The following is a 26059-nucleotide window of genomic DNA, read 5'->3' on the forward strand; positions in this document are numbered from 1 at the left end:
ACAGGCACTGTGAAGAAAATTAACAGCACCCAAAATCAGCACACAATGGATGAATTATAGAGACCTGAATTAATGTGTCTTGATCACACAGTGAAATTAATTTAGGAATGCTTGTTATTCCCCGGCTGTCCATTGTGATCCCTGCCCAGATATGTAGGATCTTCTTGCATTAATGGTCTTTATGAAGCTGTAGTATGAACTGGATCAGTTAATTTAAGTTTACAGCTAAAAGCTGTCACCTCTTTCCTCCCAAGTCTGTGTCCTGGAAAGTACAATACAGCATCCATATCTTTTAGCTATGGCCTGTGTGCAGGCTGCAATTGAGCTCCTCAGACTTCTCTCCTACTTCCATTTTGCAGAGGTGCCTTTAAGGCACCTCTAGCATATCTGAAAGCACACTTGTGTTAGAGCCTCAGAGATAATCTTGACCATGTGATTCACTGACTTCCCCCAACATCTCACTACTTTCTTCTAGTCCTACTCCAGACATTGTGTTTCATTATGGTGCACTATCCCCTGACCCTTCCAGGAGCTGCACAGCAAATGCAGCTTTTTAGACCTCAGTCACCAGTTATCTTGTGTCTTGAATGTTAACAGAGCACCTCACAGTGTGCAAAAAGGCCTTATCAGTCTGTTCATGGATGAGGAAGAAAATGTGCGTGAAATCAGCAAAATTTATTCTGTTTCTTGGTGCGTCTCTGGAGGCCAAAATCTTAGCCTTCCCCTTGAACACTCAGGCATAGCTGAAAATTCATAGCATACCCCAATGTGACTACTTTCAGTATGATCAGTAGATAGAAGATGCCTAGAATGGTCATACTAAATCCCATTGTTCTGAGAAGTTTAGGGCATCTTTATAGCTGCTGTGTAGGCACTTATTTTCAGCAAACTTTTTCTCAGTTGACAATGTGTTGCCACTGGGTTCTTCTCCCCATAACATTCTGTTAAAAAAAAATCTGTCTGATCATTATCTTTGATATGTAATTTTTTTACCTCATCAACTGTAAGCAGTGTAGGCAATGGTAACATAGACATCTGTCTCAGGAATGTCTAATAATTAGAGAAAGACTCAATTCTTTTAGGATGAACACAGTATAATCCAAGATCACTTCAAGTAAGTAAATAGATGTATTCATTTTTTTCCCTCTTCATGAAGTGAAGGCAGAGTACAGTTTGGAATATTTCTCAGTAATATCCAATTTCAAGTTTGGCTGAAACAGTTATGTGCAACCTGCTCATTACACTTAAATAAAAAAGACCACATAAAGCAATCATGCTGCTTTGTACAGCATAGCATTGTATTCTTCTATTAAAAAATCATTCATACCAGGCCCTTGGGAATATTACTGTAAACAAGCTGCAAGACCTTGTTCTTTCAGGACTGATTATATGTCATTACACCAAAGGTAGGTATCTTAATTTATCCAGTCATACTTAAAATTGAAGTAAAGAAATGTGGTTTCAAGTAGAATCTATCTATCTATCTATCTATCTATCTATCTATCTATCTATCTATCTATCTATCTATCTATCATCTTTATTAGGTAGGTTGATTGAGGATACTTCCACCATACAGTCAGGTCAAACAAAACAAACCAAACAAAAAGTCTTTCATGCTCTCACAGAACTTCCAAAAAATTGCAGAATTATAGACTGAAAAGTGCTCAGCACAGGATATGCTGATTTGTACTTGAAATGAACATAAAAGAGTCCTTTTAAGTCAAATACTTTTATTTCAGTTTACAGCAATACTAACAGTAAAAATTGCAGTTAGTAAAAAGTAATTTAAGATGATTTTTTACAATTCAGTTGGAAATACAGGCAATACTGTCACCATGCTCTAAAAACCTCAAAAAAACAGAAAGCCCTTGCTGTATTAGTAATTACATTAAGCCAAAATGTAAATAGCATTACTGACATGAGGATTTTCATAATGTAATGACAGTGTAATGTAATCACTTAATCATGACTACCCTTGTCATAGCAAATGATAGCCCAAGTTGTGAAAATCTTGCAGTGGCAAAATAGTAAGGCAGAGTGAAGCCATGACAGTTGGTTGGCAGGGAAAGGCTACGCCTGTCATAGCAGATGATAGTCCCAAATCTCAAAGATCTTGCAGACTGACACTATCTTGAGTAAGGCAAAGTACAAGTCGTGACAGTGGGCTCTGAAGCACAGGATAACTCACAGCAGCCTCACAGTCTTTCCAGTCACAGTCAGGAAGTCCTCATCAGCCAAAGCACGAAGTGCTTCTTCAAACATTTCCTTCGTGACAGCCTTAAAGAAAAGGAGCAAATCAAATAAAGATGGGGAAAATACTTCAAACATAGTAAAAATGCTATACTTTCTACCAATTTTCTAACAAACTTTATCGGAAATTTTCATTTGTTCTATGTGAAAGTTGAAGCCTGGCCTGGAACCCTGAAGCTGAGTTTGCTAATTCCAGAAGCCAGAATAAACTAAGGTACAGTAGATTCAACTCATTTGTCTGTAAAATAATTGGCTTTCTAGTCATGTTTCTATTTCCGTCAATATTATGATTTGAAGACAAGAATGTTTATTTGGAAAAAATGCTTTTGAACATAAATGGAAATGTAAAAATAAAGCAGGAAACTTACTATATCAGACTGTGCTCGGAGATCATCCAAAAGCTGTTGGTACTTCAAGGATGGTGCTTTACCCTTTGATTGGATGAGCTTCCGTAAGGCTTGAGCTAATTCCTCTTTCCGCTTACGAGCTGTTACGCTCATTCCTTATAAAAGGAAAGAAAATACCTTTTAGCAATCAGCTAAGGAAGAGAGGTCAAGTTACATTTTAAAAATCACAAAATCCCAACAGCGGCCCTGTTTTAACAGTACGGAAGCACAAACCTGTTGTGAGAATGGATATGTCCACAATTCCAGTCTTTGGATCAGTAGCAGATTGTTTCAGTGCTTCCCGATGGAGGCGTTTTGCTTCCTCCACGTCAATTGCTTCAACCTTCTCAGAGAAGCGCACCTTGGCGTGCGCCTCCGCCAGCCGGATCAGAGACTCCAGCTGCCGGGGGTACGCGGAAACCATTCCCCTGCCACTGCCAATCTTCCTCATGTCCACGTATGCCTGAGAGGGAGACACTTGTTACATATTTCACTGCATATTAATTCCTTTTCAGTCCCCTGCATCCCCCACCTCTTACTTCAGAATACAAGCAATTCTGGCAAGCCCTTCCAAATACTCTATTTCTGCTCACACGCTTTCATGGTTCGTCTGCAGTGATGAATAACCACATCAAATAAATTCTTTTCCATTATAAAGCAATTAAACCAGGGTAATGAATCAAGCTTTGAACCACTTTAGAATTCTGGATTAGTCTTCTATAGTGGTACTTGTGTCTGTGATGACACATTTTGCTTTGCTAGACTTTAATGTGCTTTATGTGATGGAATCGTATCATTCAACATATCTGAAAGCTAAATATTAGAATGCAGAATGACTTATCTGATCCCTCTTTCCATTAGAGACCTTTTTTTTTTTTCAAGGATCTTACAGAAGGTTGTTACGTAGATAGAGACTGTATGAACGAGGGAATTTCACCACTTCTGACAAGTCAGGAAAGACTCTGAACATTCCCAGCAGCAATTCCTTTACCTCAATGAGGGCTTGGCTTGCTTCTTCACCTAATCTGGGATTTACATAACTACGAGCATATGCAATGTAATCCCTCAACACTGCCATATCCATGTATTCCTCCTCCATATTTTCTTCACTTCGGTAGTACAGTGAAACCAAATGGCGAGCAAGGCGTCTGTCATAAGCTTCATCACGTGGATCCAACATCAAAAAGATCAAGTCGAATCTGAACGAGATATCATCCAGTATTAGTGTGCATACTTTCTTGTCATTTAGGTACTTGGCTTAGAAGGATTTGACATAATAAGCACAGGTAGGAGTTACCAGACTGTGAATTCCTACCCTCAGTAGAAACTGCTTTCTTACACCGGAAAAAAAAAAAATTTCATACAGAAGAACACAATTTGCTTACACCCTATGGACTTGAAGTTTTGAAAGCAAGGTACATTCTGCAAAATTCAGATGCCTTGTTCAAGGCTGACATATTTTGTTTCTTTAAAAAAACCACACCCCACACACCCTGCCCAAAGAAAGTTGCAACCACCACAAACAAAAATTCCACACACATAACAAATGCACAGAACTTACTGCTAAAGATACTGCCCTGAAATACAACAGCAAAAATATGTAACTAAATAAATTACAAATTATTCAAATAGCACTTGCAGTTTAATCCTGGAGAAAATGGTTTATAATTTTACAAACAATATATTAAAGTAGTCTCAACTATAAGCATATGTGGATAATACATTTTTAGCTAGCCAGTGATTTATTTTTGTAGGTTTAAATCCAATAAATAGTGGAACTGAGATGCTGTTCAAACCTAGCAGCTCTTAATTTAAATTAAAGCCATAATTTAAGTGTTCTCAGGATATCCAGTATACCATCAGTGTACTTCAAACTTCCAGTTACTGTGGAAATTCTTGACAAGATGCAACCCCAGCACATAGTTTAATTTTCTATCAAAAAGCAATAAATGTGGCTCTAACAGCAAATGATAAGAACAAGTGTCTGACCAGCACTGCTACTTCCACAGGTGAATTTTACAAAGCAGCACGAAGCAGGCACAGATCTGATGATCTCCCTGATCATCAGTGTTTCACTTTAACAGCTTTATGGAGCTAAGAAAAGGATCCTGAATTTTTTGTTGAAGTTATCGATACATTACATTTCAGAATAGCTCTTTTCTAGGAGATGATTATGAAACAACATAGAATTAAATGAGAGATCCGATAGATCTTATCGCACTTGCTCTTCAAGGTCAACGTGTAAATACTAAAAGACACTTCTGTGCTCACATAGATATTGTAAGGACAGCATTTAAAGTATGTGCTATAAAAGTTTTCCATTAGGTCGTGAACAACACAATAGTTCTATTCTACTATATGTAATAATTTTATATTTAAATAAAATATCTTATTATTTTAATATGTAATAATAATAAGAGGAAGTGTAACATCCCCTAAAAATGACACATGCAGTGCAGTTCAGTACCTTGACAGCAGTGTATGAGGAAGCTGAATGTTCTCAATAGTAGTCTTTTTTGGATTCCACTGTGATTCTATAGGATTAGCTGCTGCTAGGATAGATGTACGAGCATTCAATTGGCAAATAATTCCAGCCTGTCAAAAGGAAAAACATTTCTGAAACCAGCTGCGCCACCAAAACCTCCCCCCAATTTCAAGAGATCCCCAATGTTATTAGATGAATTCTGTAGTCAAAAACTGCATTGTGAAAGCCTCCGAGTAAAGCAAGAGCAAAAGCTCTAGGAATAACTTCAATTTCATTTACCTTTGCAATGGAGAGTGTCTGTTGTTCCATTACTTCATGTAGGACTGACCTTGTGCTTTCATTCATTTTATCAAACTCATCAATGCAGCAAATGCCATTGTCACTAAGTACTAGAGCTCCTGTCTGAAGAACCAGCTGCCGTGTTTCTGGATCCTTCATCACATATGCAGTAAGACCAACTGCACTTGAGCCTTTGCCAGAAGTATACTGGCCTCGAGGAACCAGGTTATAAACATACTGGAGCAGCTGGGATTTGCTAGTACCAGGATCACCACAGAGAAGAATGTTGATCTCTGCACGAAAACTCCCTCTTCCTGTGTGAGTAAAATCCTTTCTTGATCCGCCAAAAAGCTGAAGCAGAATACCCTGTAAAAATGGAAATATCACTTTGTATATAGATGTAACAGAGCAAATCCAATGGTTCAACTGAAACATCTGAAAAACAAAGACTGCTAAAGTTAACACAACTCAATGCATCTGGGTTTCAAGCATTAAATGACAGAAATTTTGTATGTCGTAACAAGATTTTGGTTGGAACCTGAAGAGTTCCCTTTGATGAAGGGTCCTTAGTTTTCCTCAATTCCACCCCCTAGACTAGATGTGCCTTTATTAGCATGCTGAGAAGGTAACAACAAAAGGAACTGTCATCACTGTGTTCCCATTTCATAAGTAAATCATTGTGTGGTTTTGAATTATACTTTCAGTAACCTGTGAACTGTGATAATGTATAAATCTATTAAAAAAAAAACTCAAAGGAATACTTTTAGGAGTGTTTAATGTCTAACAATACCTTGAGACCTGCTACTAATTGCAGTTTTCACAATGCTCCAGTACCTCAGTTGACACTTTATTGGAACAGTCCCTTCTTGGATACATCCAAGTAAATGTTTTGATACTTCAAAATTTAGAGTCAACCAAATGTCATTTTGAAGCTGCTCTTTTCTTCTGGATGCCTCTTCTCAGCAAGCACAGTATCTATGTCTGTTACATGTACTTACTTTCCTTTTCTTATCAGAAATCTTAACTTCCAAGAAACGTCCAAAACGCATCCTGCAATTAAGTTTTCCCATTTCTGCTGCCTTCCTACCTTTTCAGTTACATTCTCTCTAATTAATAGCTAATTAATAGCTTGAAAAGAATTATGATACACTTAAAACTAACTCCATCCTGACAGGACCGTAACATTTTAAGATCGCTCAAGAGAACAGTTTTTTGAATTTTTAAGTTTCAAGATCCATTAATAACAAACAGGAACTACAAATATATACACATAAAAGTACATGTCTTACAAGAGAAATACAGAACTTTTCACCTTTTTGATATCTTCATGCTCATAGATACTTGGAGCCAATGCTAAAGCAAGCCTCTCGTATATGTCTGCTTTTTTAGAAAGCTCTTTGAGCATTTCCACACGTTCCTCTGTAAATCTCTTTTGCTCAGTTTCCTCATCAACACAGTGCAGGCGTGTGGAGTCTGTCTTGCGATAGTGTATCACGTCAATATGGGTCTTATACACAGAGTTTACGCTGCTGACGCGGGGATTAACTCGAATGGGGACTGCCCTGTAGATACCTAAATACAAATTCCAATCACACCGTTAGATAGGAGAAACATGCTCATTCCAAACACTAAAAATTTTACAAGGTCCCAGGAAGAGTAGAGCTTTTCTAAACAGCCTAAATACTTTGTCATCTAATTTCTCACTGTAAGTCATGTACAAGCCATATATAAGTTACCTAGACCCATTTTTTGCAGATAGACATACATGTTTTCCATTCGTACCACAAGTGTTCTCAAAAATGAAAGCATTTTTCAAAAACAATTAAGGCTTGATGCTTTTGAAATTCCCACTCCAGTCAGCCTTTCCTCCTCTTTTTAAGTGCCAAGCTTAATAACAGCTTTCTAATGCATTTCAAACAGCTTGGTTTTTTTACAGCAGTTGTTTTAAAGCAAAGTGTTTTGTTTATAATATGTTGTTGTATCATAAGATCCAGTCTACATTATCACTCTCCCAACTGCAGACACTATTTAAGATACTGTCTCTTCTTCAGCTAAAGCTTCAGAATGAAGGAATCAAAGGTCAGACAGCCTGGGGATGTCTACTCCAATCATGGGGTCAAACTGGAGTCAGCTGGAGTCCACTGCTTGCTAAACGCTATGCCCCATCAAGTTTAGAGTATCTCTAAGGACAAAGACTCCACACAGCCTTGCCAGTCAACCTATGATGAGGCTTGACCACACAAACAGTAAAAAAGTTCTTATTTTTAACCAGAATTATCTCAGTTTGTGCCCTCTGTGTGCCACTGGGCACCATTAAGCAGTCTGGCTTTGACTTCTTGACACTACCACCCCTCCACCCACACCAAATCAGGTGTTTCTAAACATGCTGCTAAGATTTCCCCAAGCCTTCTGTTCTCCAGGCTGAGCAGTCACAGCTTTCTCAGCCTTTCCATGTAGTACCAAGACTTCTGTTATTGTAGCCCTTCGCTGAATTCACTCCTGTATATTTATGTCTCCCTTGCCCTAGGAGACCCTACAACTGGACCCAGTACTCTCCTAACCTGCTGGCAACACTCCTAATACAGCCCAGGAGAATGCTGGCACCACAGCCGTGGTCTATCAAGCATTGCTTCCTTCCAGTTTTTTTATTCTGCAAGTTTACCGAGGGTTTAGAATACTGTCCCAATCAGCAAAGGTTTCCAGGATTATTTGTTCTATCACCTTTCCCAGGGCTCAAGTTGAAGCTGAATGGCCTGCAGTTCCCCAGGCCTCCTCCTCACTGTAGGAAATACTATTGGCTTTTTTTCTAGTATTTTAGCCAGTTACCATGACTTTTCCAAGATAACTGAGACTTGCAAAGAAAGTGTCCAGCTCCCTCAGCACTTGGAAGTCTATCCCATCACGTCCCTTTACCCACGGTTAAGATCAAACCAAATTTTACCTGTGACATTAACTCTGTCACCTGGCTGAACTTTATCAACAAGGTCATTGTGAGCATAGAGTGCCACCGTATGTGGGGTCTGTCCAGCTGGCATATCTTCAGGAGACTCCTGCAGTTTGATCTAGCAAAAACACCACTTAAGTTTCAGTTGCAAAAAAGCGGAGCTTTTCCACAGAGTATACAACAGGATTTTGTATTAATACAGCCTTCAGTGTCATTTGCTCATGGACAAACTATCCCCAAACAGCAAAACTGATTAAAAGAGATTATGAAAATGAGAATTCTGCTGATTGCTATTGGCATGGATAAAATGTTGCTACAAACTAGGCTCACCTAGTCTAGACAGAAATGGACATACTTTATATAAAGGGGCTTCCATACAGAAACATTAAGAGGTATACATACTTTATTTCACCCTCCTAATGTATTTCTTCTCCAAAGTACACTTAACTTTCACAAAGTTGTTTTACCCATTTCCATGTTTCAAAACACTTTCTCTTTTCATAGCATTCAATCACAAGATACATAACTAATACAGTTCATGATTTTAGGAGGGTAGGGGAGCAAAAACTAGCACACTCTTTCCTTTTAGCCACTACCTAAGCCAACATACCATTTGTTTGTCAGAGAACATGGATCTATTGTGAATCAGCGCCATACTGTGCGTTGTGTTGCAGTTCTTACACACTGATGGTTCAGCAATCCTGCCACGGTCGATTTCCACTCTGGTGGTGAAAGCACAGACCTGGCACCTAAAAAATGCTTCCTGCATCTCAGGAATTAACTGTGAGCTTCTGATGACCATGCCACTGATGGTGATGAGTTGATCAATGTCTACAAAAATATAGAGACTCATGTCATGACCTCATACTCTTAAAATTTAAAAAACCTTCAGAATTTCACGTTACAATGGTTTTTAGGAAGAAGGTAGACAGGTTACTACTATTTTGTTTAAGCAAAAAGAATCAAAAATGCGTAATACAAATATTCTAATTTACAGAAGCATATATACAAAAGAATCTACAAAACAAAGAACATAAGTAGTTGATGATAGGAGAGATTTCCTTTATGGATAGTTATTCTGCATTTGGGCTCTAAAGCATTTGCTTCTGAAACAGACATCAATGCTTCCATTGGTCTGGACCACAAATACAGTTTTATAGTCTTAATGTAATCTTATGTTAGTACTCACTAAGTTTACGAAAATCTTTAAGATTCTTTTCTAACATGGTAAGCAAAGTTTACCTTCAGGGTTTAGATTTCTCATATTCCTGGTCTTCAGTGCATTATATGGCCTTACTTGAATTTGATGCTCTAGTATTGAATCAGGGTAACGATCAAAAAAGATCTCATTGGCAGCCATGTCAAATGTTGGGATAACTTCCTGTGTTAGAAACAACTACAAGTTAAATCATAGAATGAAGCAATTATGCATAAAGCATTTTATGTGCTGCTGATCAGCAAGTAATTACTAAAGTTACACCATCTGAACATTTTCCTATGTAACACAAAACCTGCTGTTTGGATCAGATTTATTCATTCACTTGTGTATTTTAAGGGGTGGAAGTACAAAACTCTGGACCTTGCAGTTCACCAGCTAACTTTGCACGCAAGAGGTACTCACTGTTCCTATGATCATCTACTATGAAACAAGACATTTTATATTCAGTAAAATAAAATAGCCACTGAGACTAAACACACACAGTATACATGGCATTTAGACAAGCATTTTAAAACCCAGAAATAGGAAAGAGCCACCTGAAAGCCAAAAAACAAGTGTACTGCTTCACCTGAGGATAGCAGATCAGTTGCCTGTAGAGATTTTCATCAAATGATCTTAGATGGTCACAATTTACGTTCAGGAACGGTTCCCCAACCATATTAATCTGCAAGGGAGTTAGGAAATCTTTAGCTTGATGGCATACAAGACTGAAAAGAGAAAAGCTGAATTACAAATTACTGCATTAAAAGTACCTCATGAAGTCGTTGCATATAGCGTGGCTCATTAAGATCCAGGCCAATGTCTTCATCCTCTTTATCCACCGGATCAATAAAGCGCTGGAGAAATCTCTGAATGTTAGAGGTAAAAGAAAAACAGGAAAAATTGAAATTAAGCAGTACAAAAACCTCCTTTTTGTATCAGATTCAACTAATACATGTTTAAATCAAACTAGCTTTTCATTTGCAAAAAGGAAAAGAAAACCCACCTGGAATTTTTCTTTGCAGGAGGCCACATTAACATCTGTTCCCCAAATAACAAGCTTCTGTCCTAGAGATTGCTCGGTTGCTGCTATATCCTCAGCCAGCTGCATGGAAACAAATTTAGCATATACAAATATTCATGTATTTTAAAAGAAGTTGTCAGATACAAGAGGTGAGACATCCACCTACCCCATCTGAGTGTAAATCCACTTGTCTGGCTTTACGGACAGACCCAAGATCCGGCCTCTGCCTGACTGGAGTTCCTCGTACACCACTTCGTGGGGTACCCTCTACCCTGGAGCTGGGTGTACCGTAAGTCAGAGGTGAACTGATGTCGAAGTCAAGAGGAATGGCTATAAAATAAAGTGTTTTGTAATGATTATTGAGACATTTTACATCTAACACAGACTAAATTCAGCCTCTGCATTTGTGTCATTGTTCCTTCAACTCCATAATAAAATGAGTGATATCAGTCAAGCCCCATGTTTTGTCAAAGCACACAATAAAGATGTTGCCAGTCTCCCTAGAAGATTTCTTTTCTTTGTATTAACAGTTCTTCTCAAACATCCCAAGTCTGAATAAAGCTTCCCTAGGAAACTTTACAGCAGTACTGCAAAACTTTACAGCAGTATTGCATTTAAAAACTACACTGGAGTTCAAGCATGAAAACATACAGAACTTTAGATGAAACACTTTTTTTTTTGTATTTTGGGGGTCGTAGAGCAAGTGACACAACAGCTATAAATTGTGTAATTTAATAAATTTGGAATTAAAACCAAGCCTATATATAAAAGCAAGAAAGGCTTTCTATGGCAAACAACCTACTTTCTTCTGTTTTAGTAGTTTTACTGTTCTTTCTATAAATATTTTTTTTAATTAATGTATTTTCTCTGATACGTATTGCCGTGCTGACTGGAAGCTATGACAGAGACGTGCACCACAGACACTGCCTGCAGTCCTCTAGAGTTCACTATACTAAATTGAAATTATAAACATGAGACAATGCTCATTTTTCCCTCGAGCGTTTTTCAGCCGGATCTGGCCCAAGGCCCCCCGGGCTGCATCCCCAGCCCCGCCGAGCCCCAGCTGTGTTACACTCTGTTACCGGAGTGCCGGAACTGCGGCGGGCTGGAGAACAGCGCATCCGCGGCGCCGGGGCTCTGCACGTCGGCGGGCGGGGACGTGGGCATGGGCTGCAGGTCCCCGGTGGAGGTGGAGTCGTCTGTCCGACGCTTCTGGGAAGGAGGAGAGCGAGCATCTTGTGCTGCAAGACAGAAGCGGACCCGGAGCCAGCGTTACAATAGCCAGGCCGCCGCAGCATGCGGACCGAGGCGGGGGCTGGGAGAATACCCCCGGGGCGGGGGGCCCACCCCGCCGCAGCACTTACGAGTCGGGGGGTTGCTGCCCCGGCCGCGCTTGCCCCGTCGGCGGCTGGGAGTGGAGGCTGGCGACGACATGGCGCTGCTGCGGCTCCAGCGGCGGTCCTACCTGGGGGTATGGGGTCGGCGAGAAGAATGAGCGCGGCGGGCACTCCGCCACCGGCCGAGCCCCGACCGGCAGGTTTCGGTGCCTTTCCGCCCCTCGGCAGCCGCGACCCCCGCCCGCTGCTCCCACCCACCTGTACAGCCGCACCAACCCCACCGCGCTCCGCGCCAAAGCTAGCGGCGTGCGCGCGCTCTCCCGGGCTTTCTGGCCAATGGCGAGGCGCGATCGTAACGGAAGCGCCCAACGGAGGCAGGAAGGGGGGGGACTCGGAACCGAAAAGGAAAGGAGGAAGGAGATTAATCCTCTGGAACCCCGAAGTGAGGGTCGCGCCCCGCTCCACCTGCTACAATAGGGAAAGAATTATAATGCAGTTACTAGTTATGCAATTTACTACTTGTGGTACAAGACAGAGGCTGTCCTCACTAATTGCACATCGCCTCTCCCCCCGCAACCTAGCGTAGAGCCGCCCGCACCGCACCGAATTTCGCGGCAAAACTAGGGCTGCAGGGAGGCGTGGGGAGGTTGGAGCAGCCCATTCACTGAGGAGGGGGGGAACCACTACTGCATCCAACGTTACTGTCCAGTTGTGAGCTCCTTGGTACAAGAGACCTGGAGCTCCTGGAGCAGGTCCAGCGAAGGGCAATAAAGATGATTAAGGGACTGGAGCATATCTCTGATGAGGAAACCCTGAGGGAGCTGGGCGTGTACAGTCTCGAGAAGAGACGACTGAGAGGGGACCTCTCAGTCTATCAGTATCAACATCTATCAGTATCTACAGCGAAGATGCCAAGAGGGTGGGGCCAGGCTCTTCTCGGTGGTGTCAAGCAATAGGACAAGAGCAGAAACTGATGCACAGGAAGTTCCATCTGAATGTGAGGAAGAACTTCTTTACTGTGCAGCGACCGAGCGCTGGCATAGTTTGCCCAGGCAGGGTGTGGAATCTCTTAGTGGAGATACTGAAGCACTGTCTGGATGCAACGCTGTACCTGTTTGAGCAGGGAGGTTGGAGCGGATGTTCTACTGTGGTCCCTTCCAACCTGATCCAGTCTGTCATTCCGTGTGTGCGTGTCCTGAGCCTGTCTTGGGACGAGAGACATAAAAGCCCCGCAAAGCTCTTCCCTGCCGCCGGCCCTGACTCCGCCGGGAATGGTCCGGCGGAGCGCTTTTCCTGCCCGCGCTCAGCGGCGCGTCCCCCCGGCTGGCGTTGGATGCGGCGGGAGGCGGGCCCTTCCCGCCCGCTTCCTCGCCGCCGTTCGCGGGGCGCCGGGGCAGCATGGCTGGGGTGCAGCAATGCCTGCTGCAGCTGCACCGCTGCCTGCAGCCCGGCGATGCCGCCGGCAGCGCCCTGCACGGATACAGCCTCCTCCGCAGCCTGGCCGAGACCTGCGTGGCCAGCCTGGCCAGCGGCGAGCAGGGTGCGCCCGCGGGCCCGGCCCCGGCGGGGTGGCGAAGGGGGAAGTTGAGCGGGCCCGGGGAGCGCTCGGTGGCGGCGGGACACACGCACCGGGCCGGTGCTTCTGTGGGGCGGCTCCCTCCGTGCTGCGCTCCACGCTTTGTGTCACTGGTGATTCCGAGGGAGGGGCGTCTCCTGCCCCAGATAAGCATTCACCGGGGTAAAAGCACTTCGGTGCGTCCCCCTCCTGCTGAGCTGGCCCTCGGTTGGCTTTCCCTCGGCCCTGAGCAGGGGCAGGCTCCGGTGCGAGGGCAGGGGCTCAGGCCGTGGGGGAGGTCAGTAGCGCCCAGGCTTTGTTGTGGTTTTTCTGTTGACGAGCTCCAGTCGTGCCCAGGGTGACAGGTGTCCCTTCTGCAGCAGGGGATGGGCTGGGTGCTGTGCATAGAGCCAAACACCTGATGGTTCCTTTGCCTCCCTGCAGCGCTGCACCTGTCCCTGGTGTTTTCCCAAGACCATGGCTTACTCGTCTTTATCCACAAATCCCTCCCCATCGAGGAGGTAAGTTGGAAAACTTTAGTGTTCAGGTAGTGCTATACGCACAATGTGTTACACCCTTCAATTTTATTTTTTGTAAAAAAATTTTTTGTTTTTAACTTTTCAGTTTCGAGATTGCAGGGAAGAAGCGTTGAAGTTTCTTTGTGTCTTTATGGAAAAAGTTGGTGACAAAATTCATCCTTATGCCTGTAATATTAAGGTAGGTAAATGAAAATTATTTCCTAAAAGTGTTTTTGCCAGATAGTTGAAACTAGTTTGGTGGGTGTAATGTCATAACATTCATAGCTATACTTCACCCCTCCCAGTCAGCCTTGCCCATCTCTAGCATTCTTGTTAGAGCTGAGATAATTTTGTTTGATGTAATTCGTACCACAGAGTGGTGTGTAATTGTTTGTTCAGCTGTAGACTTAATTTTATTAACTTTTCTTTCTAGAACATAGTAGGTACTGGCTCTGAAGATCAGTTATTTTCACTGGAAATAGTAGCTGTAACTTCTAATTTATACAAACTGAAGTTGCTATTTAAGTGTAAAATTTTTAAAGGGTTAATTTTAATTACCATTTAAAAAAAAAATCACCTGAGAAGTTGTTACTTTTGCAATATATGCAGAAATTGGTGGTAACTACAGTTACCTGAGGTTACTGGAGTCTGGATGGCTGAACATCTATGCTGCTTTGCATGCAAATGCTTGACGGCACCACAGAAGTTTCTGATCGTAAATTAGTAACTACTTATTGTAAGGACTGATAGTACTGAGGTAGAAAATTTGCTCTGTGCGAATTTTACTGAAGAAACGGCAATTTCTTTGCTTTTGTTGGGGTTTGTTATTTTGTCAGCGCTGCAGTATTGACAGTAAAGCCATTTCCAGGACTAGATAACATTTTAGTCTTTTAAAAAAACTTTAAGCTTGTAAGTAACAGATATTTCAGAGGCAGAAGAATATGTTATCTTTGAATTTCCATCTTTACTTATAAGTATTGTTATCTTAATTTTCTTTTCTGGGTAGCAAACTTGTCTTAGTGTCTATACAAAAGAAAGAGCAGCAAAATGTAAAATCTCAGCACTGGAACTTCTGATTAAGGTAAACTGCATTTTATAAATCTCTCTTGTTTCTATAAAAGAAGTAGAAAATCTGCTGTATTGCTATAGTTACACTATATCATGCAGAAAATCTGTATCGCAGAGTCGCAGAATAAGCTGAGTTGGAAAGGATTCAAAAGAATCATCGAGTCCAACTCCTGGACCTGCACATCACCATCCACAAAACTCACACCACATGCCTGAGAGCATTGTCCAAACATTTCCTGAAGTGTTGTCAGGTGTGGTGCTGTGACCATTTCCCTGAGGAGCCTGTTCAGTGCCCAACCACCCTTTGGATGGAGAACTGTTTTCTGACACCCATCCTAAACTTCCCCTGACACAGCTTCAGGCCATTCCCTTCGGTCCTGTCACTGGGCACCAGATCAGTGTCTGCCCCTTCTCTTCCCCTCACAACAAAGTTATAGTCTGCAGTAGCAAGAGAACAGTGATAGCTAATATTCAGATGTTAAAAAAAAACCAAAACAACATTTTAACAACAGATTGTCTTCAGTATTCTCCAGAAGGTTGCTTAGATGGGACATGTCATTCCTTCATCTGTTAGAGTATGACACAGTTGTTTTGGGGGCAGTTGCAGATCTCTCTCAGTTTATTATGATTATATAAGGAGAAATTTTGCTGTTCAATTACTTTAAAATACTATGTATTATATAATATAAGATAAAGTATTTGAAAAGTGTGGAGGAGGAGGAGTTTTTTCCCCAGAAATTTAGCTGTTGGATGAGACAGTAGTTCCTTTGAGTGCATTTAGACCCTTTTATAAGTGTCTTTGTGCCTACTTAGGTTTATGAGAAACAGAACTCCCTTTTGAGTTATTCTGAGTCAGTTTTTTGAATTGGATTGGCTTTATACTAGCAGGGAGAGAAATACAGTATGATAAAAGTTGCTGCAGACTTGCTAAAGGTGTGCTTTAGCAGAGTTTATATGTGCATATGTATAAATCATACAATGTATAGGTTTCAGGTAGATGATTCATATATGATATGTATATGATAAAAGTTGTAAGTTTTGTATTTATATGTATATAGGAAGGTAGTTTGTAGCTAAAGTAGATTGCATACCATTACTCTTCTTTGGATAAGTCACCTTAGATCTCTTTCATTGAATAGTATACTTGTTTAATTAAGCTGAACTTACATGCATGAACTGTGTTGTTATTTAGACCAAGTACTACTGGAGTATTGATCTTAATGTTTTATCTTTTTTTTTTTTTAAATCCATTTTAGTTGCTTCACAGTTTACAGCGTTCCTGTTTGATGGAAGAAATGAAAATTAGAGAGATATTTAATAAATTTTATGGGGAGCTTGCTGCAAAAAGTAAAATTACTGATACAGGTAGGCCTTAGCTTTTCTTCAATTGTCCACCTGTACCCAGCACTGGTGAGGCTGCACCTTGAATCTTGTGTTCAGTTCTGGGCCCCTCACCACAAAGAAGGACATTGAGGGTCTGGAGCGAGTCCAGGGAAAGGCAACGGAGCTGGGGAAGGGTCTGGAGCACAAGTCCTGTGAGGAGCAGCTGAGGGAGCTGGGATTTTTAGCCTGGAGAAGTGGAGGCTCAGGGAAGACCTTACTGCTTTCTACAATCACCTGAAAGGAGGCTGTAGGTTGGTCTCTTCTCCTAGGTAACAAGTGACAGGACAAGAGGAAAAGACTTCTAAGTTGCATCAGGGGAGGTTTAGGTTGGATATTAGGAACAATTTCTTCACGGAAGGGGCTGTCAGTCATTGGAACAGGCTTCCATGGAAGTGGTGGAGTCACCATTGCTGGACATGTTTAAAAGATGTGTAGATGTGGCACTCTGGGACTTGTTTCAGTGGTGAGACTTGGCAGTGTGAGGTTAATGGTTGAACTTGATGATCTTAAAGGTCTATTCCAACCTAAACAATTCTATGATTCTAAAGCTCTTTGTAATCTTATTCTAAGCCTGGCTAGTGTTATCCTCAAAGCTACGGTTTTAGTGTGATAGTTCCTGCATTGGTCACCTCTAATGTGAGCTCATCTGTTCTGCCTTGCCTGATTATATTATATATGACATATTACTATGAGCTCCAGTTTGGTCATTATGACTAGTTACTGCTGAAATCTCGACATTACAGGTCGATTTCTCATAAAATTTGTTGTGCCTACATAGAATCCTTCAGTCTGAATTCAAGCTAGAAACTTCTGCTAGCTGTTTGCCTTAACAAGTGCTTCCTCAGTGCATGTGGCCTTAAATTAGTTTTCTGAGCCCTGTTTAAAAATAGTAAATGTGTTTAACTTACTGATGTGAGAGGATGCATTTTCCACTGTAGTATATAGCTATATATATATATGTATATATATATGTGCATATGTATATATATATAAAGATGTTTGCTCCATACTTTAATCAGCAATTATACTGTCAGGGATGGTTTTCTCATGGTTGCAAGTTAATAGGAATTGCACTAGAAATGACAAAGCAATGATTTCAGTAATTAAGATTTAACAGTGTGAAAAATTACTTTCTAGTATTGGAAAAGATTTATGAACTTTTGGGAGTTTTGGGAGAAGTCCAGCCTAGTGACATGATTAACAACTCTGAAAAACTGTTCCGAGCTTATTTGGGAGAGCTCAGAACACAGGTATGATTGGAATTTCTTTTCATTCTCTTGTTTTTTTTTGCTTTGTTTTTTTTTGCATTGCTTTGGTTTTGGGTTGTTTCTTTTTCCTTTGAAGTGTTTAGCACTGGCTGTTGGAATTCCACTGTAGCTAGTACAATTTGTAGGGATCTAACAGGATGATCATAAATGCTTTCTGAAGGACTGTTAAGTTGTGTTCTCTGGTGTGGAGAAGGTTTCAAAGTGAAAATTCAAGGCCATCAATAACAGCAAATTAACCAATTCACTGTGTGAAAAGATGGCATGTGATGATCATTCCCCCAGAAATGTTACCTTGTCATGCAGTGGTAGTTTCTGATTCGTTCTGTTATGGCTGCAAAGTTCTTGCATGTGAGCTAAACATCACGTTTCTGCTGAACTTTCATATATTCTGAATTTTTAACTACTTCTAAGACATTAGTGCATTTTATCTAAGTTTTGGTATGGTTGGTGTTGGTGGAACATTTCCATGTTTTTCAAATGATCTCTTGTGCTTCCCTCCCAATGAGGGAGGGACACTTGGGGGTAAAGGTGTTTCTGTGGAGTTGTTTCATAGAGTTGGGTCCTGATATAACTATTAGGTTGAAATAAGTTATTTACCTACACTTTTAGGAACTGGAAAGCCTTGGTGTAAATTTATCTTAGCTTGAGGGTATTTTACTGTTTTCAGATGACATCTGCTATAAGGGGACCCAAGCTACCTCTTGTGGCAGGATGTCTGAGGGGACTGGTAGCACTCATGTACAATTTCACCAAGTCTGTGGATGAAGGTATGTTCTTTTTCTATGTGAAGGCAGTGACACATTTTGATACAGTTTTACAGACTCTGTTGTACATTTAATTATTACACAGCCAAAAAGTAGCACCATTTCTGCGTGTAAACTCAGAATCAAAATATCCCTGTTAGTAGATGGTTTGTGCAAAATACACAGTCACACAGTCCTTGTAATCTGTCTTTTTGTGTAGTGGCTTCATAATCATTTTTCTATATGTAAATCTTTGAAGTGCTATTTTCTGACCACATATTGGGCAGCTGTGAGTCACATTAAAGCTGGAATGCAGTTTGTATGGAGATGTGTTTCTCTTAAGAGTCTGCTTAAACACGGGTATTCAGAAAAATCAGCTAATATGGATGTACAATTTTTCTTCAAATTTAAGAGTATTTCAGGGAAAAAATGTCTCTGTCTCTTAAAATGAGATATAAGGCTGCAATATCATTTTCTTCATACCAAGCTCTCTCTGCTTACTTTATGTCAGTAGTGAAATACTCACTATTGAATTGTTTCACAGATCCTCAGACTGCAAAGGAGATTTTTGATTTTGCAATGAAGGCAATCAACCCACAGGTAAATCTGCTATGTGTTAATTGTTCTGCATTAACAAATTAGCCCTGGTGAAGAGTAAATTGTAGTGACAAACCTTTTCTGATATTACAGATTGATCAGAAGCGATACGCAGTACCTCTAGGTAAGATGTAAATTATTTCCATTCATGCTGAGGTGGATACTGTCTTTTGTCTGGAATTGTTTATTCTTTACTGGATGTGTTCAGGTGTCTTTAATCTTCTAAGCTGGCTGGGGGACAAGCTACTATACTTCAAATTGGAATATTGAGTTTAACATGTATTTGGTTAAACTAGTCAATGTCTAATCAGCTTATGAATAGCAGCATTATACTTGATGGCATTTTCCCCTCGGGAGTAGTACAAAACTGTGATGAGAGAAAGGAATGGTAGAAATAAGAGGAGTGTAATTAGGAGAGGAATGTAAAGAGGAGTTAATTAGGAGAAAAGAGGTGACACGGATTGAGTTAAAAGAAAAAACAAGGAGAAAAGTTTCACTGCAGGAAGGGGGAAAAAATCGAAAGACTAGAAATTGACCTGTGAAATGTGAGTGGCTTATGCAGAAATTGCAAAAATGCAAGGTTTCAGTATTAGGCCAATGGTTACTGTGAGGAGTAAAACCCTCTTTAAAGATAGTCTGTCTTCCCCCCAGTTAATTCATTAAGAATCTTGAGATTCCATTTATGCTTATTTGGAATAGCAAAATTACCTATAATCTGAGTTCTGTATTTGTCTGTGTCACAGTTTGGCAGAGGAGGTGATTTGTGGATGTGTCCTGACAACACAAACCATATCCTTCTAAATTGTGCAATCAAGTATTCTTATTTATAACCACTGAAATCCCTTTCTTTTTCAATATTAACTCAAATTACATCTGAACACAGCTGTGCATTCCATAATGTTGTGCATTTACAAAGAGTGTTTTGGAGGGTTGTTATATGCTGAAGTTCTTAATGTTTGGGTACTGATACTGCAGAGTATCAGTATAGGCTACTGATATATCCTCCAGTCATGGTGGGTCTGCCCATCTAAAGTCCTAATGTGGACTTTCACAGTCTGGGCTGGTTGTGTAAAATGTAAGTCTGGTCGTTAATGAGAATTGTTTTTGAATTGCAGCTGGGTTACAGTTGTTCAGCTGGCACTCTGCTCAGTTTGGAGCCTTGCTCCTGGACAACTATGTGTCCCTCTATGAAGTGATGTGCAAATGGTGTGCCCACACGCATCAGGAGCTGAAAAAAGCCAGTTATTCTGCACTAGATTCATTCCTCAAGCAGGTGTGGTAACTTCACTGGGAGCTCCAAGTCTAAAGCAAAATTAAATTTCTTGAAATAGTGGGAATATTTGGTGCTTGGAAGTTCAATGAATCTATTTAATGAATAATTATTTACTTTGGAGTGCTTTATTTACTTTTATTTCTATTTATTTATTTACTTTCATTACAAGCTAGGTATCTTCTAAGACTTACTGTAATTTTTTGTGAAATGCTGGAATGTTTATATCTGCTTTACAGATTTCTTTAATGGTGGCTAAAGATGCAGAGCTACATAGGAGCAAGTTGCAGTTCTTCATGGAGCAGTTCTATGGAATCATCAGGAAGATGGATTCGAGCAGCAAAGAATTGTCCATCGCCATTCGCGGATATGGGCTTTTCGCAGCAGTATGTGCAAAGGAGTTGTTCTGATGAAGGAGCTTACTGAAAGCATGTAAAGCTAGAATTCATATACCATGCCTTTTACAATTTTACACAGCTCTTTTAGTAGGGAATGCTCCTGTTTCTGGACTAAGTGTTGGACTTAACCAGTTCACTATAAAATACCTTTTGGATGAAAATTTTTAAAACATATACTGGATCTAGTGAGAGCTCTTGCAACATTGGGTTGTAGTTACTTCTTGTGCACAAGTTCTGAAGTGGAAAAACAGGAGCTTCATATACATCTGTCACAAAACTTCAGGATGTGCTTAATTGCTTAAGGCAATACCTTGTTATCTCTCTGCATTTAAATGGTAGAATCCAGGCTTCACTCCGAAAGTAGTTCAGAGATTCTTACAGAGCTCACTCAAACATCTAAAAGGCGCTGCTGTCTTCAGGACAGTAGGAGGTGATTTATGAAACAGCCACAAAGTAAAATACAACAAGACACAACAAACAAAACCATGCTTACATACCAATACAGATGGCAGGTATGTTTGTCAGGAAGCACCATTAGGAACAAACTTCCAATTTCTATTAGCAGTCAATTAAAATGGGAATATAACAATTAAGTTAAAGATCATAAAAGAAAGGGTAGTATTTATATATTTGCAGCCTCTGGGCTTGATGGTGGTACCACAGATTTTCTATAATAAAATTCTAGACTGTTGTTTGTTTTTTTTTTGTGTCTCAAAGCTAAAATTAGGTTAAATTATCTCGAAGATTATTTAGAGAAGTTTAGGAATTGAGATGGAATAGCTGGTTATTAGCTGAATCCTCTTTTTGCTACCTTCTGAGCAGACTGCATTTGTTTGTAGAACTTTCCATGTGCTTTGTTCAAACCTAGTCATCTTCTTCTGTGATCTGAGGTAGAAAGGAATTGAGTTCAAGGTATTGGTTCCAGAAAAAATGAAGTATTTTCAGTTACTGAGTTGAAAGAGTCCTACTAAAAACATCTGTTATGGAATGCAAGAACTTAAAATTCATAATGTAAATACAAAGATACGATAGTACTGCAAATTTTAACGAATTTAATGCTCCAGTACCTATGAATCTGTAATACGTGAAGACACACTAATAGTTGTTTCTGTGTTTAGGTTAAATCTTGGCCAACCATCAGGTACTGGGTTGTGATGAAGTAGTCTTGGTGCTGCTGCAAGTTGTAGCACTGAACTTGTGTTAATGCTTGGTTCAGTTTCAGAGCAGAGTATTTCTTTAACTGCTAAAATAATCTTAAAATAATACTTGAAATTGTACAAGTGATAAATGCATAGTCTTAATTTTGTCAGCATGTTTTTAGACAGACTAGATTCAACCTTTAGGCTGACAGCCATATTTCACTGTTATGTAAAGCAATGGTCAGTTCCCAACCACAGTTTTTGCTTCTGACCTGGTTCCTGTCCACAAAGACTGTTTTTTGACCTAGTTCATGCTATGAGTTACAAACCATTCTAATAGAATTTTGTAAGCTTTGTTACAAACCCTCTGTTACTCTTAGTTTAGGAATAGTCTCTATAGGTTCTGTTTGTACAGGACCTATAATGATAAAAGTTCAGAATTTGGACTGCTTGCTTAAGTGTTTGATAGTAGTAACTATCACTAAGTAGTGATAATCAGTTAAGTTACATTAAGATAAGCCCCTTATTACTTTAATGCAGCTAATTCAAAATATAAGTTAATCTAAGCATCCATAATGCCATATTTAAGGTATTTACAGCCAAACCCCGATGTTTCTAAGGCTGAATATGAATTCATGTCACTGAAAGTTCAGGTACTTTTACAGTAAATTACACTGCATTAACAAACTATTGTTGTAGCCCATGTCAGGTGCTGTGTTTCTCATATGCGTAGCAAGTACTTGAAGTTAGTTTATTCAGATGTATTGAATTTCTGGAAGAACTTCAAATATTATTTCTGTTATGGTTCAGTGAAGATGTGGCTGGGTTTTACTGCTACCATGCTAGCATGCATTTATTTGCTCAGCTCTATAAAATTGCCAAACCAGGTTTTTATTTTCTCTCTGTAAGCCCTGTAAAGCTATACATTCTGAGGATGTGGACAACATGTATGTGGAGCTCCTTCAGCGTTGTAAGCAAATGTTCCTCACAGAAGCAGAAACAATAGATGAACATCTGTTTCAACTACCAAGTTTCCTCCAGTCCATTGCAAGTGTGATATTCCATATAGACACGGTAAGTGGAGTATTTAATTCTTTTATGCAGTTGCAGATGTGTGAGGAGCTGTGTACTTACCTATGGTAAAAGGTGTTTATTTAACTGAAGTGTGATGACATCTAGCCTCTAGGGGATGGGAAGAATATCAAGAGAATGCTGTAATGGATTTTATTTGAATACAGAAAATGCACTGAAAATGCTAAATAAAATGCTACAGTGCATTGAAATGAAAACCATGATAGGCAAATGTGAATATGTTTTAATTTATTTTATGTTCTTTATTTGGATGAAGCCATAACCTTTCTGTGTTTATACCAGTCTGCTGCTGCTTTGTCTTTTGGTACTGATACTTAGAATGTTCTTTGAGACTGGTACTTTGATTCTGCTGTGATGTTATGCTGTCTGTTTTAATGAGGGCTTTCTGGATATTACCTGGAGCTGTGAAGTAAGATTGGGGCATACATTTTTTATTCAGGTGATTATGGGTAATCAGATTATAATGCTGTTACTGTTTAACTGAATTGGTACTTTTCTAGTAAGCTGAAAACTAAATTCACTGAAGCATTAATCTGTTCAGGAGCTACTTTCCATTGTGTGGTCCAGGAAACTTTCTTACTCTGTTTGTTTAGTTTTATTTGGGGAGAATTTTGTAGTTGCTTTTTGTTTCTTTCTTTCTTTGGAGTTTTTGTATGTCTAAGATGAATTCACCTGTTAAGTCTTTTCTTGTTCTCACAGCAGATCATGATGCAAGCTCTTGCAACAAAATAACATGCTGAAATAATTTCACGTAATTTGCATAATGGATGTTTTGTTTTTCTTTATTCTAGGTTCCTGAGGTATACACTCCAGTTCTTGAACATCTAGTTGTGCTGCAGATCAACAGCTTTCCACAGTACAGTGAAAAAATGCAGCCAGTCTGTTGCAGATCTATAATAAAGGTGTTTCTGTCTCTCTCAGGAAAAGGTCCAGTTCTCTGGAGCTTTATTAGCACTGTGGGTGAGTCTGTGATACTAACTTCATTGGGGTTTTTTGAGGTCATGGGTTTCTTTTCCTTTGTTTTTTTTTTTTTTTTTCCCCTAAATTGTTTAACTGATTCTAGGAGAGAAATGTAGAATAGCCATTCAGGATTAAAAATGAAGCTTGTCCTTGGACATTGAGTGTTTTCATGGTGATATTTTTCAATATCCACTGTTAAAAAAACTCCAGGAATACATTTAACAATCGTTTTGGATAACAAAGTGGATATCATTTAGGGCAGGAGAATACATGTTTGTGATAAGACTTGCATTTCTGCTCTGAAGAATTATGGGAATAAAGAGATTTCATAGAAAAGTGTACAAAAATCTATTCAATGTCCTTTTAGTTACCACTACAAAATAGCACAGAAAGTAAGGGTGAGTGTTATCTTTATTAGAAAAGTAATTTTTTCATGCTCTGGAACTTTTAAATAGTAAAAGTCCAAATATGAAAGTTAGTCAGGTATAGTTCTATGAATGTAATACTAAATGTGTCAGCAGTGGTAACTGACAGTCCTGTTAGTCTCAAGCATGCTGACATTTCTTTTCAATGATTTTCAGAAATTATTTTTGATTTCTTTCAACTATTTATTGTGGCTTTTCTCTATTGCTAGGGCATTTTTATTGTTTCCAATGTTCTTGAGTTGGGAAGTGGTACACCCAAGTACCACGTTGATCCTAAGTCAATGAAAATCATTGGGGGTTGTTGCCTTTTCAGTAAGAGATTATGGGTGATGCCTTGGTCATCATTCAGAATTAGGAGAAAGTCAAAGCAGTATTGAGAAAAAGTAATAAGAAGCAAGTTCAGGATTGGTGGAACATATGGAACAGCCTAGAGTCAGGGCCCTGATTTGGGCTATTTTGTCCTTAAAGCAAAAAATCTGTGTTCTTTTGCCTCTCCCTTACCATGACAGAATATAGAAAACTGATTTGTTTCGTTGTTAATGTAATGAATGATATGAATGCCATGCTTTTTAAGTCTATTCAGGCAATTTGGTTTTTTGTTTGTTTCAGTGCATCAGGGATTAATCAGAATTTTCTCCAAGCCAATCACATTTCCGAAGGTAAAATAACTGTTTAAACATATTTATTTAATTTGGATTCCTTGAGCATACATTGCGTTCCAGTTCTTGACAACCTAACCCAGCAAACAAGGGAAGGCCCAAAGAAGCAAAAACTGTCAATTTTGTTATTAGTCTACTAGTGTTACTAGATATTGGCTCATTTGTTCTTAGTCTCTCATCCTCACCTCTGCTCAGCAGTGTGAATGTGCCAGTTCTGCTGAATAAAGAAAATTACATGAAATACACTTCTGTTTGGTCAGGTCATCTGTAATAAAGTAGGTTGTAAGTAAAGTCATCCAGCTTTCTTCCAGGTTAAATTCTGGACATTTTAAACATTACTGAATTCTTGTGTTAAGCAAGGATGTTAAAACTTTTTAATCCTGTGCAGCAGAATAACTGTAGAATTTTTCAAATAACTGAGCGTAGGAGAACAACCTTAGAGTTTTTTTGGGTTGTTCTGTGCTCTTTTCAGATTGATAGAGAAAGCTAAACATTTCATGTTTCTACCAGCAGCAGTAATGTTATATTGTGTTGCGTGGGTCAGGTAGTTCCATAGGTAGTTGTACTGGGATTTGACTGAGATGGAGTTAATTTTTCCTACAGCAAACCTCATGGAGCTGAGCTTGTATTTGTAACTGGAAATGTGTTGATAACACACCAATATTTTGGCTACTGCTGAGCAGCACTGGCACAGCATCAAGGTTGGCTCTACAACATTTTCCCCTCACCAGCAGGCCTGGGGGACAAGATCGTGGGAGGGGACAGAGCCAGGACAGCTGACCAAACTGATTAAAGGGATATTCCATGCCATATGGTGTCTGGTCATCAATAAAAGCTGGCAGAAAGGAGGAGGTGGATAGCATTGTTTAAGCTGTTTGCCTTCTGGAACTTCTGCTTCATGCACCAAAACCCTATTTCCAAGGAAGTGGCTGGACATTGCCTGCTGATGGAAGTAGAGACTAAATCTTATCCTTTGCTACTAAACTGCTTTTATCTTGACCCATGAGTTTTTTCAATCTTATTTTCCCCTTCGCAATCCTGGTGGGGAGGAGAGTGGTAGAATGGGCTGATGGGTACCTGC

At 39.9% G+C, this 26059-nt stretch overlaps 2 protein-coding genes across 3 annotated transcripts in view; one reads left to right on the forward strand and one right to left on the reverse strand.

The window, feature by feature from the left end:
• Positions 1-1713: 1713 nt before the first annotated feature.
• Positions 1714-13549, reverse strand: MCM4 (minichromosome maintenance complex component 4). 2 transcript variants are annotated; one of them, XM_014253654.2, is made up of 18 exons: positions 13533-13549; positions 13015-13104; positions 11931-12031; positions 11649-11807; positions 10733-10896; positions 10549-10647; positions 10316-10411; positions 10132-10227; positions 9587-9725; positions 8955-9175; positions 8342-8462; positions 6713-6972; positions 5401-5766; positions 5104-5231; positions 3628-3835; positions 2871-3099; positions 2619-2752; positions 1714-2277 (listed from the first exon to the last, which is right to left on the reverse strand). In XM_014253654.2, exons 3-18 carry the CDS (start codon positions 11998-12000, stop codon positions 2185-2187), a joined length of 2583 nt encoding a protein of 860 aa, XP_014109129.1. In that variant the 5' UTR covers positions 12001-12031; positions 13015-13104; positions 13533-13549; the 3' UTR covers positions 1714-2184. The 2 variants fall into 2 exon arrangements, with proteins under 2 accessions (XP_014109129.1, XP_014109125.1); XM_014253650.2 differs by lacking the exons at positions 13015-13104; positions 13533-13549 and adding an exon at positions 12162-12285.
• A 358-nt stretch (positions 13550-13907) lies between these two features.
• PRKDC (protein kinase, DNA-activated, catalytic subunit) overlaps positions 13908-26059 on the forward strand; it is an 81405-nt gene continuing 69253 nt past the window's right edge. The window contains exons 1-13 of the mRNA XM_014255033.2: positions 13908-13979; positions 14083-14175; positions 14983-15057; positions 16301-16409; positions 17565-17677; positions 18363-18462; positions 18983-19038; positions 19129-19159; positions 20151-20308; positions 20545-20691; positions 22752-22916; positions 23726-23894; positions 24929-24978. Coding sequence (XP_014110508.2) covers positions 14128-14175; positions 14983-15057; positions 16301-16409; positions 17565-17677; positions 18363-18462; positions 18983-19038; positions 19129-19159; positions 20151-20308; positions 20545-20691; positions 22752-22916; positions 23726-23894; positions 24929-24978 — 1221 coding nt within the window. The 5' untranslated portion in view covers positions 13908-13979; positions 14083-14127. The remainder of the gene's footprint in view (positions 13980-14082; positions 14176-14982; positions 15058-16300; positions 16410-17564; positions 17678-18362; positions 18463-18982; positions 19039-19128; positions 19160-20150; positions 20309-20544; positions 20692-22751; positions 22917-23725; positions 23895-24928; positions 24979-26059) is intronic.

The sequence above is a fragment of the Pseudopodoces humilis genome, chromosome 1 (genome assembly GCF_049639895.1).
Source record: "Pseudopodoces humilis isolate 2021_Gansu_Grassland_sample_001 chromosome 1, ASM4963989v1, whole genome shotgun sequence".
Taxonomy (NCBI): Eukaryota; Metazoa; Chordata; class Aves; order Passeriformes; family Paridae; genus Pseudopodoces; species Pseudopodoces humilis.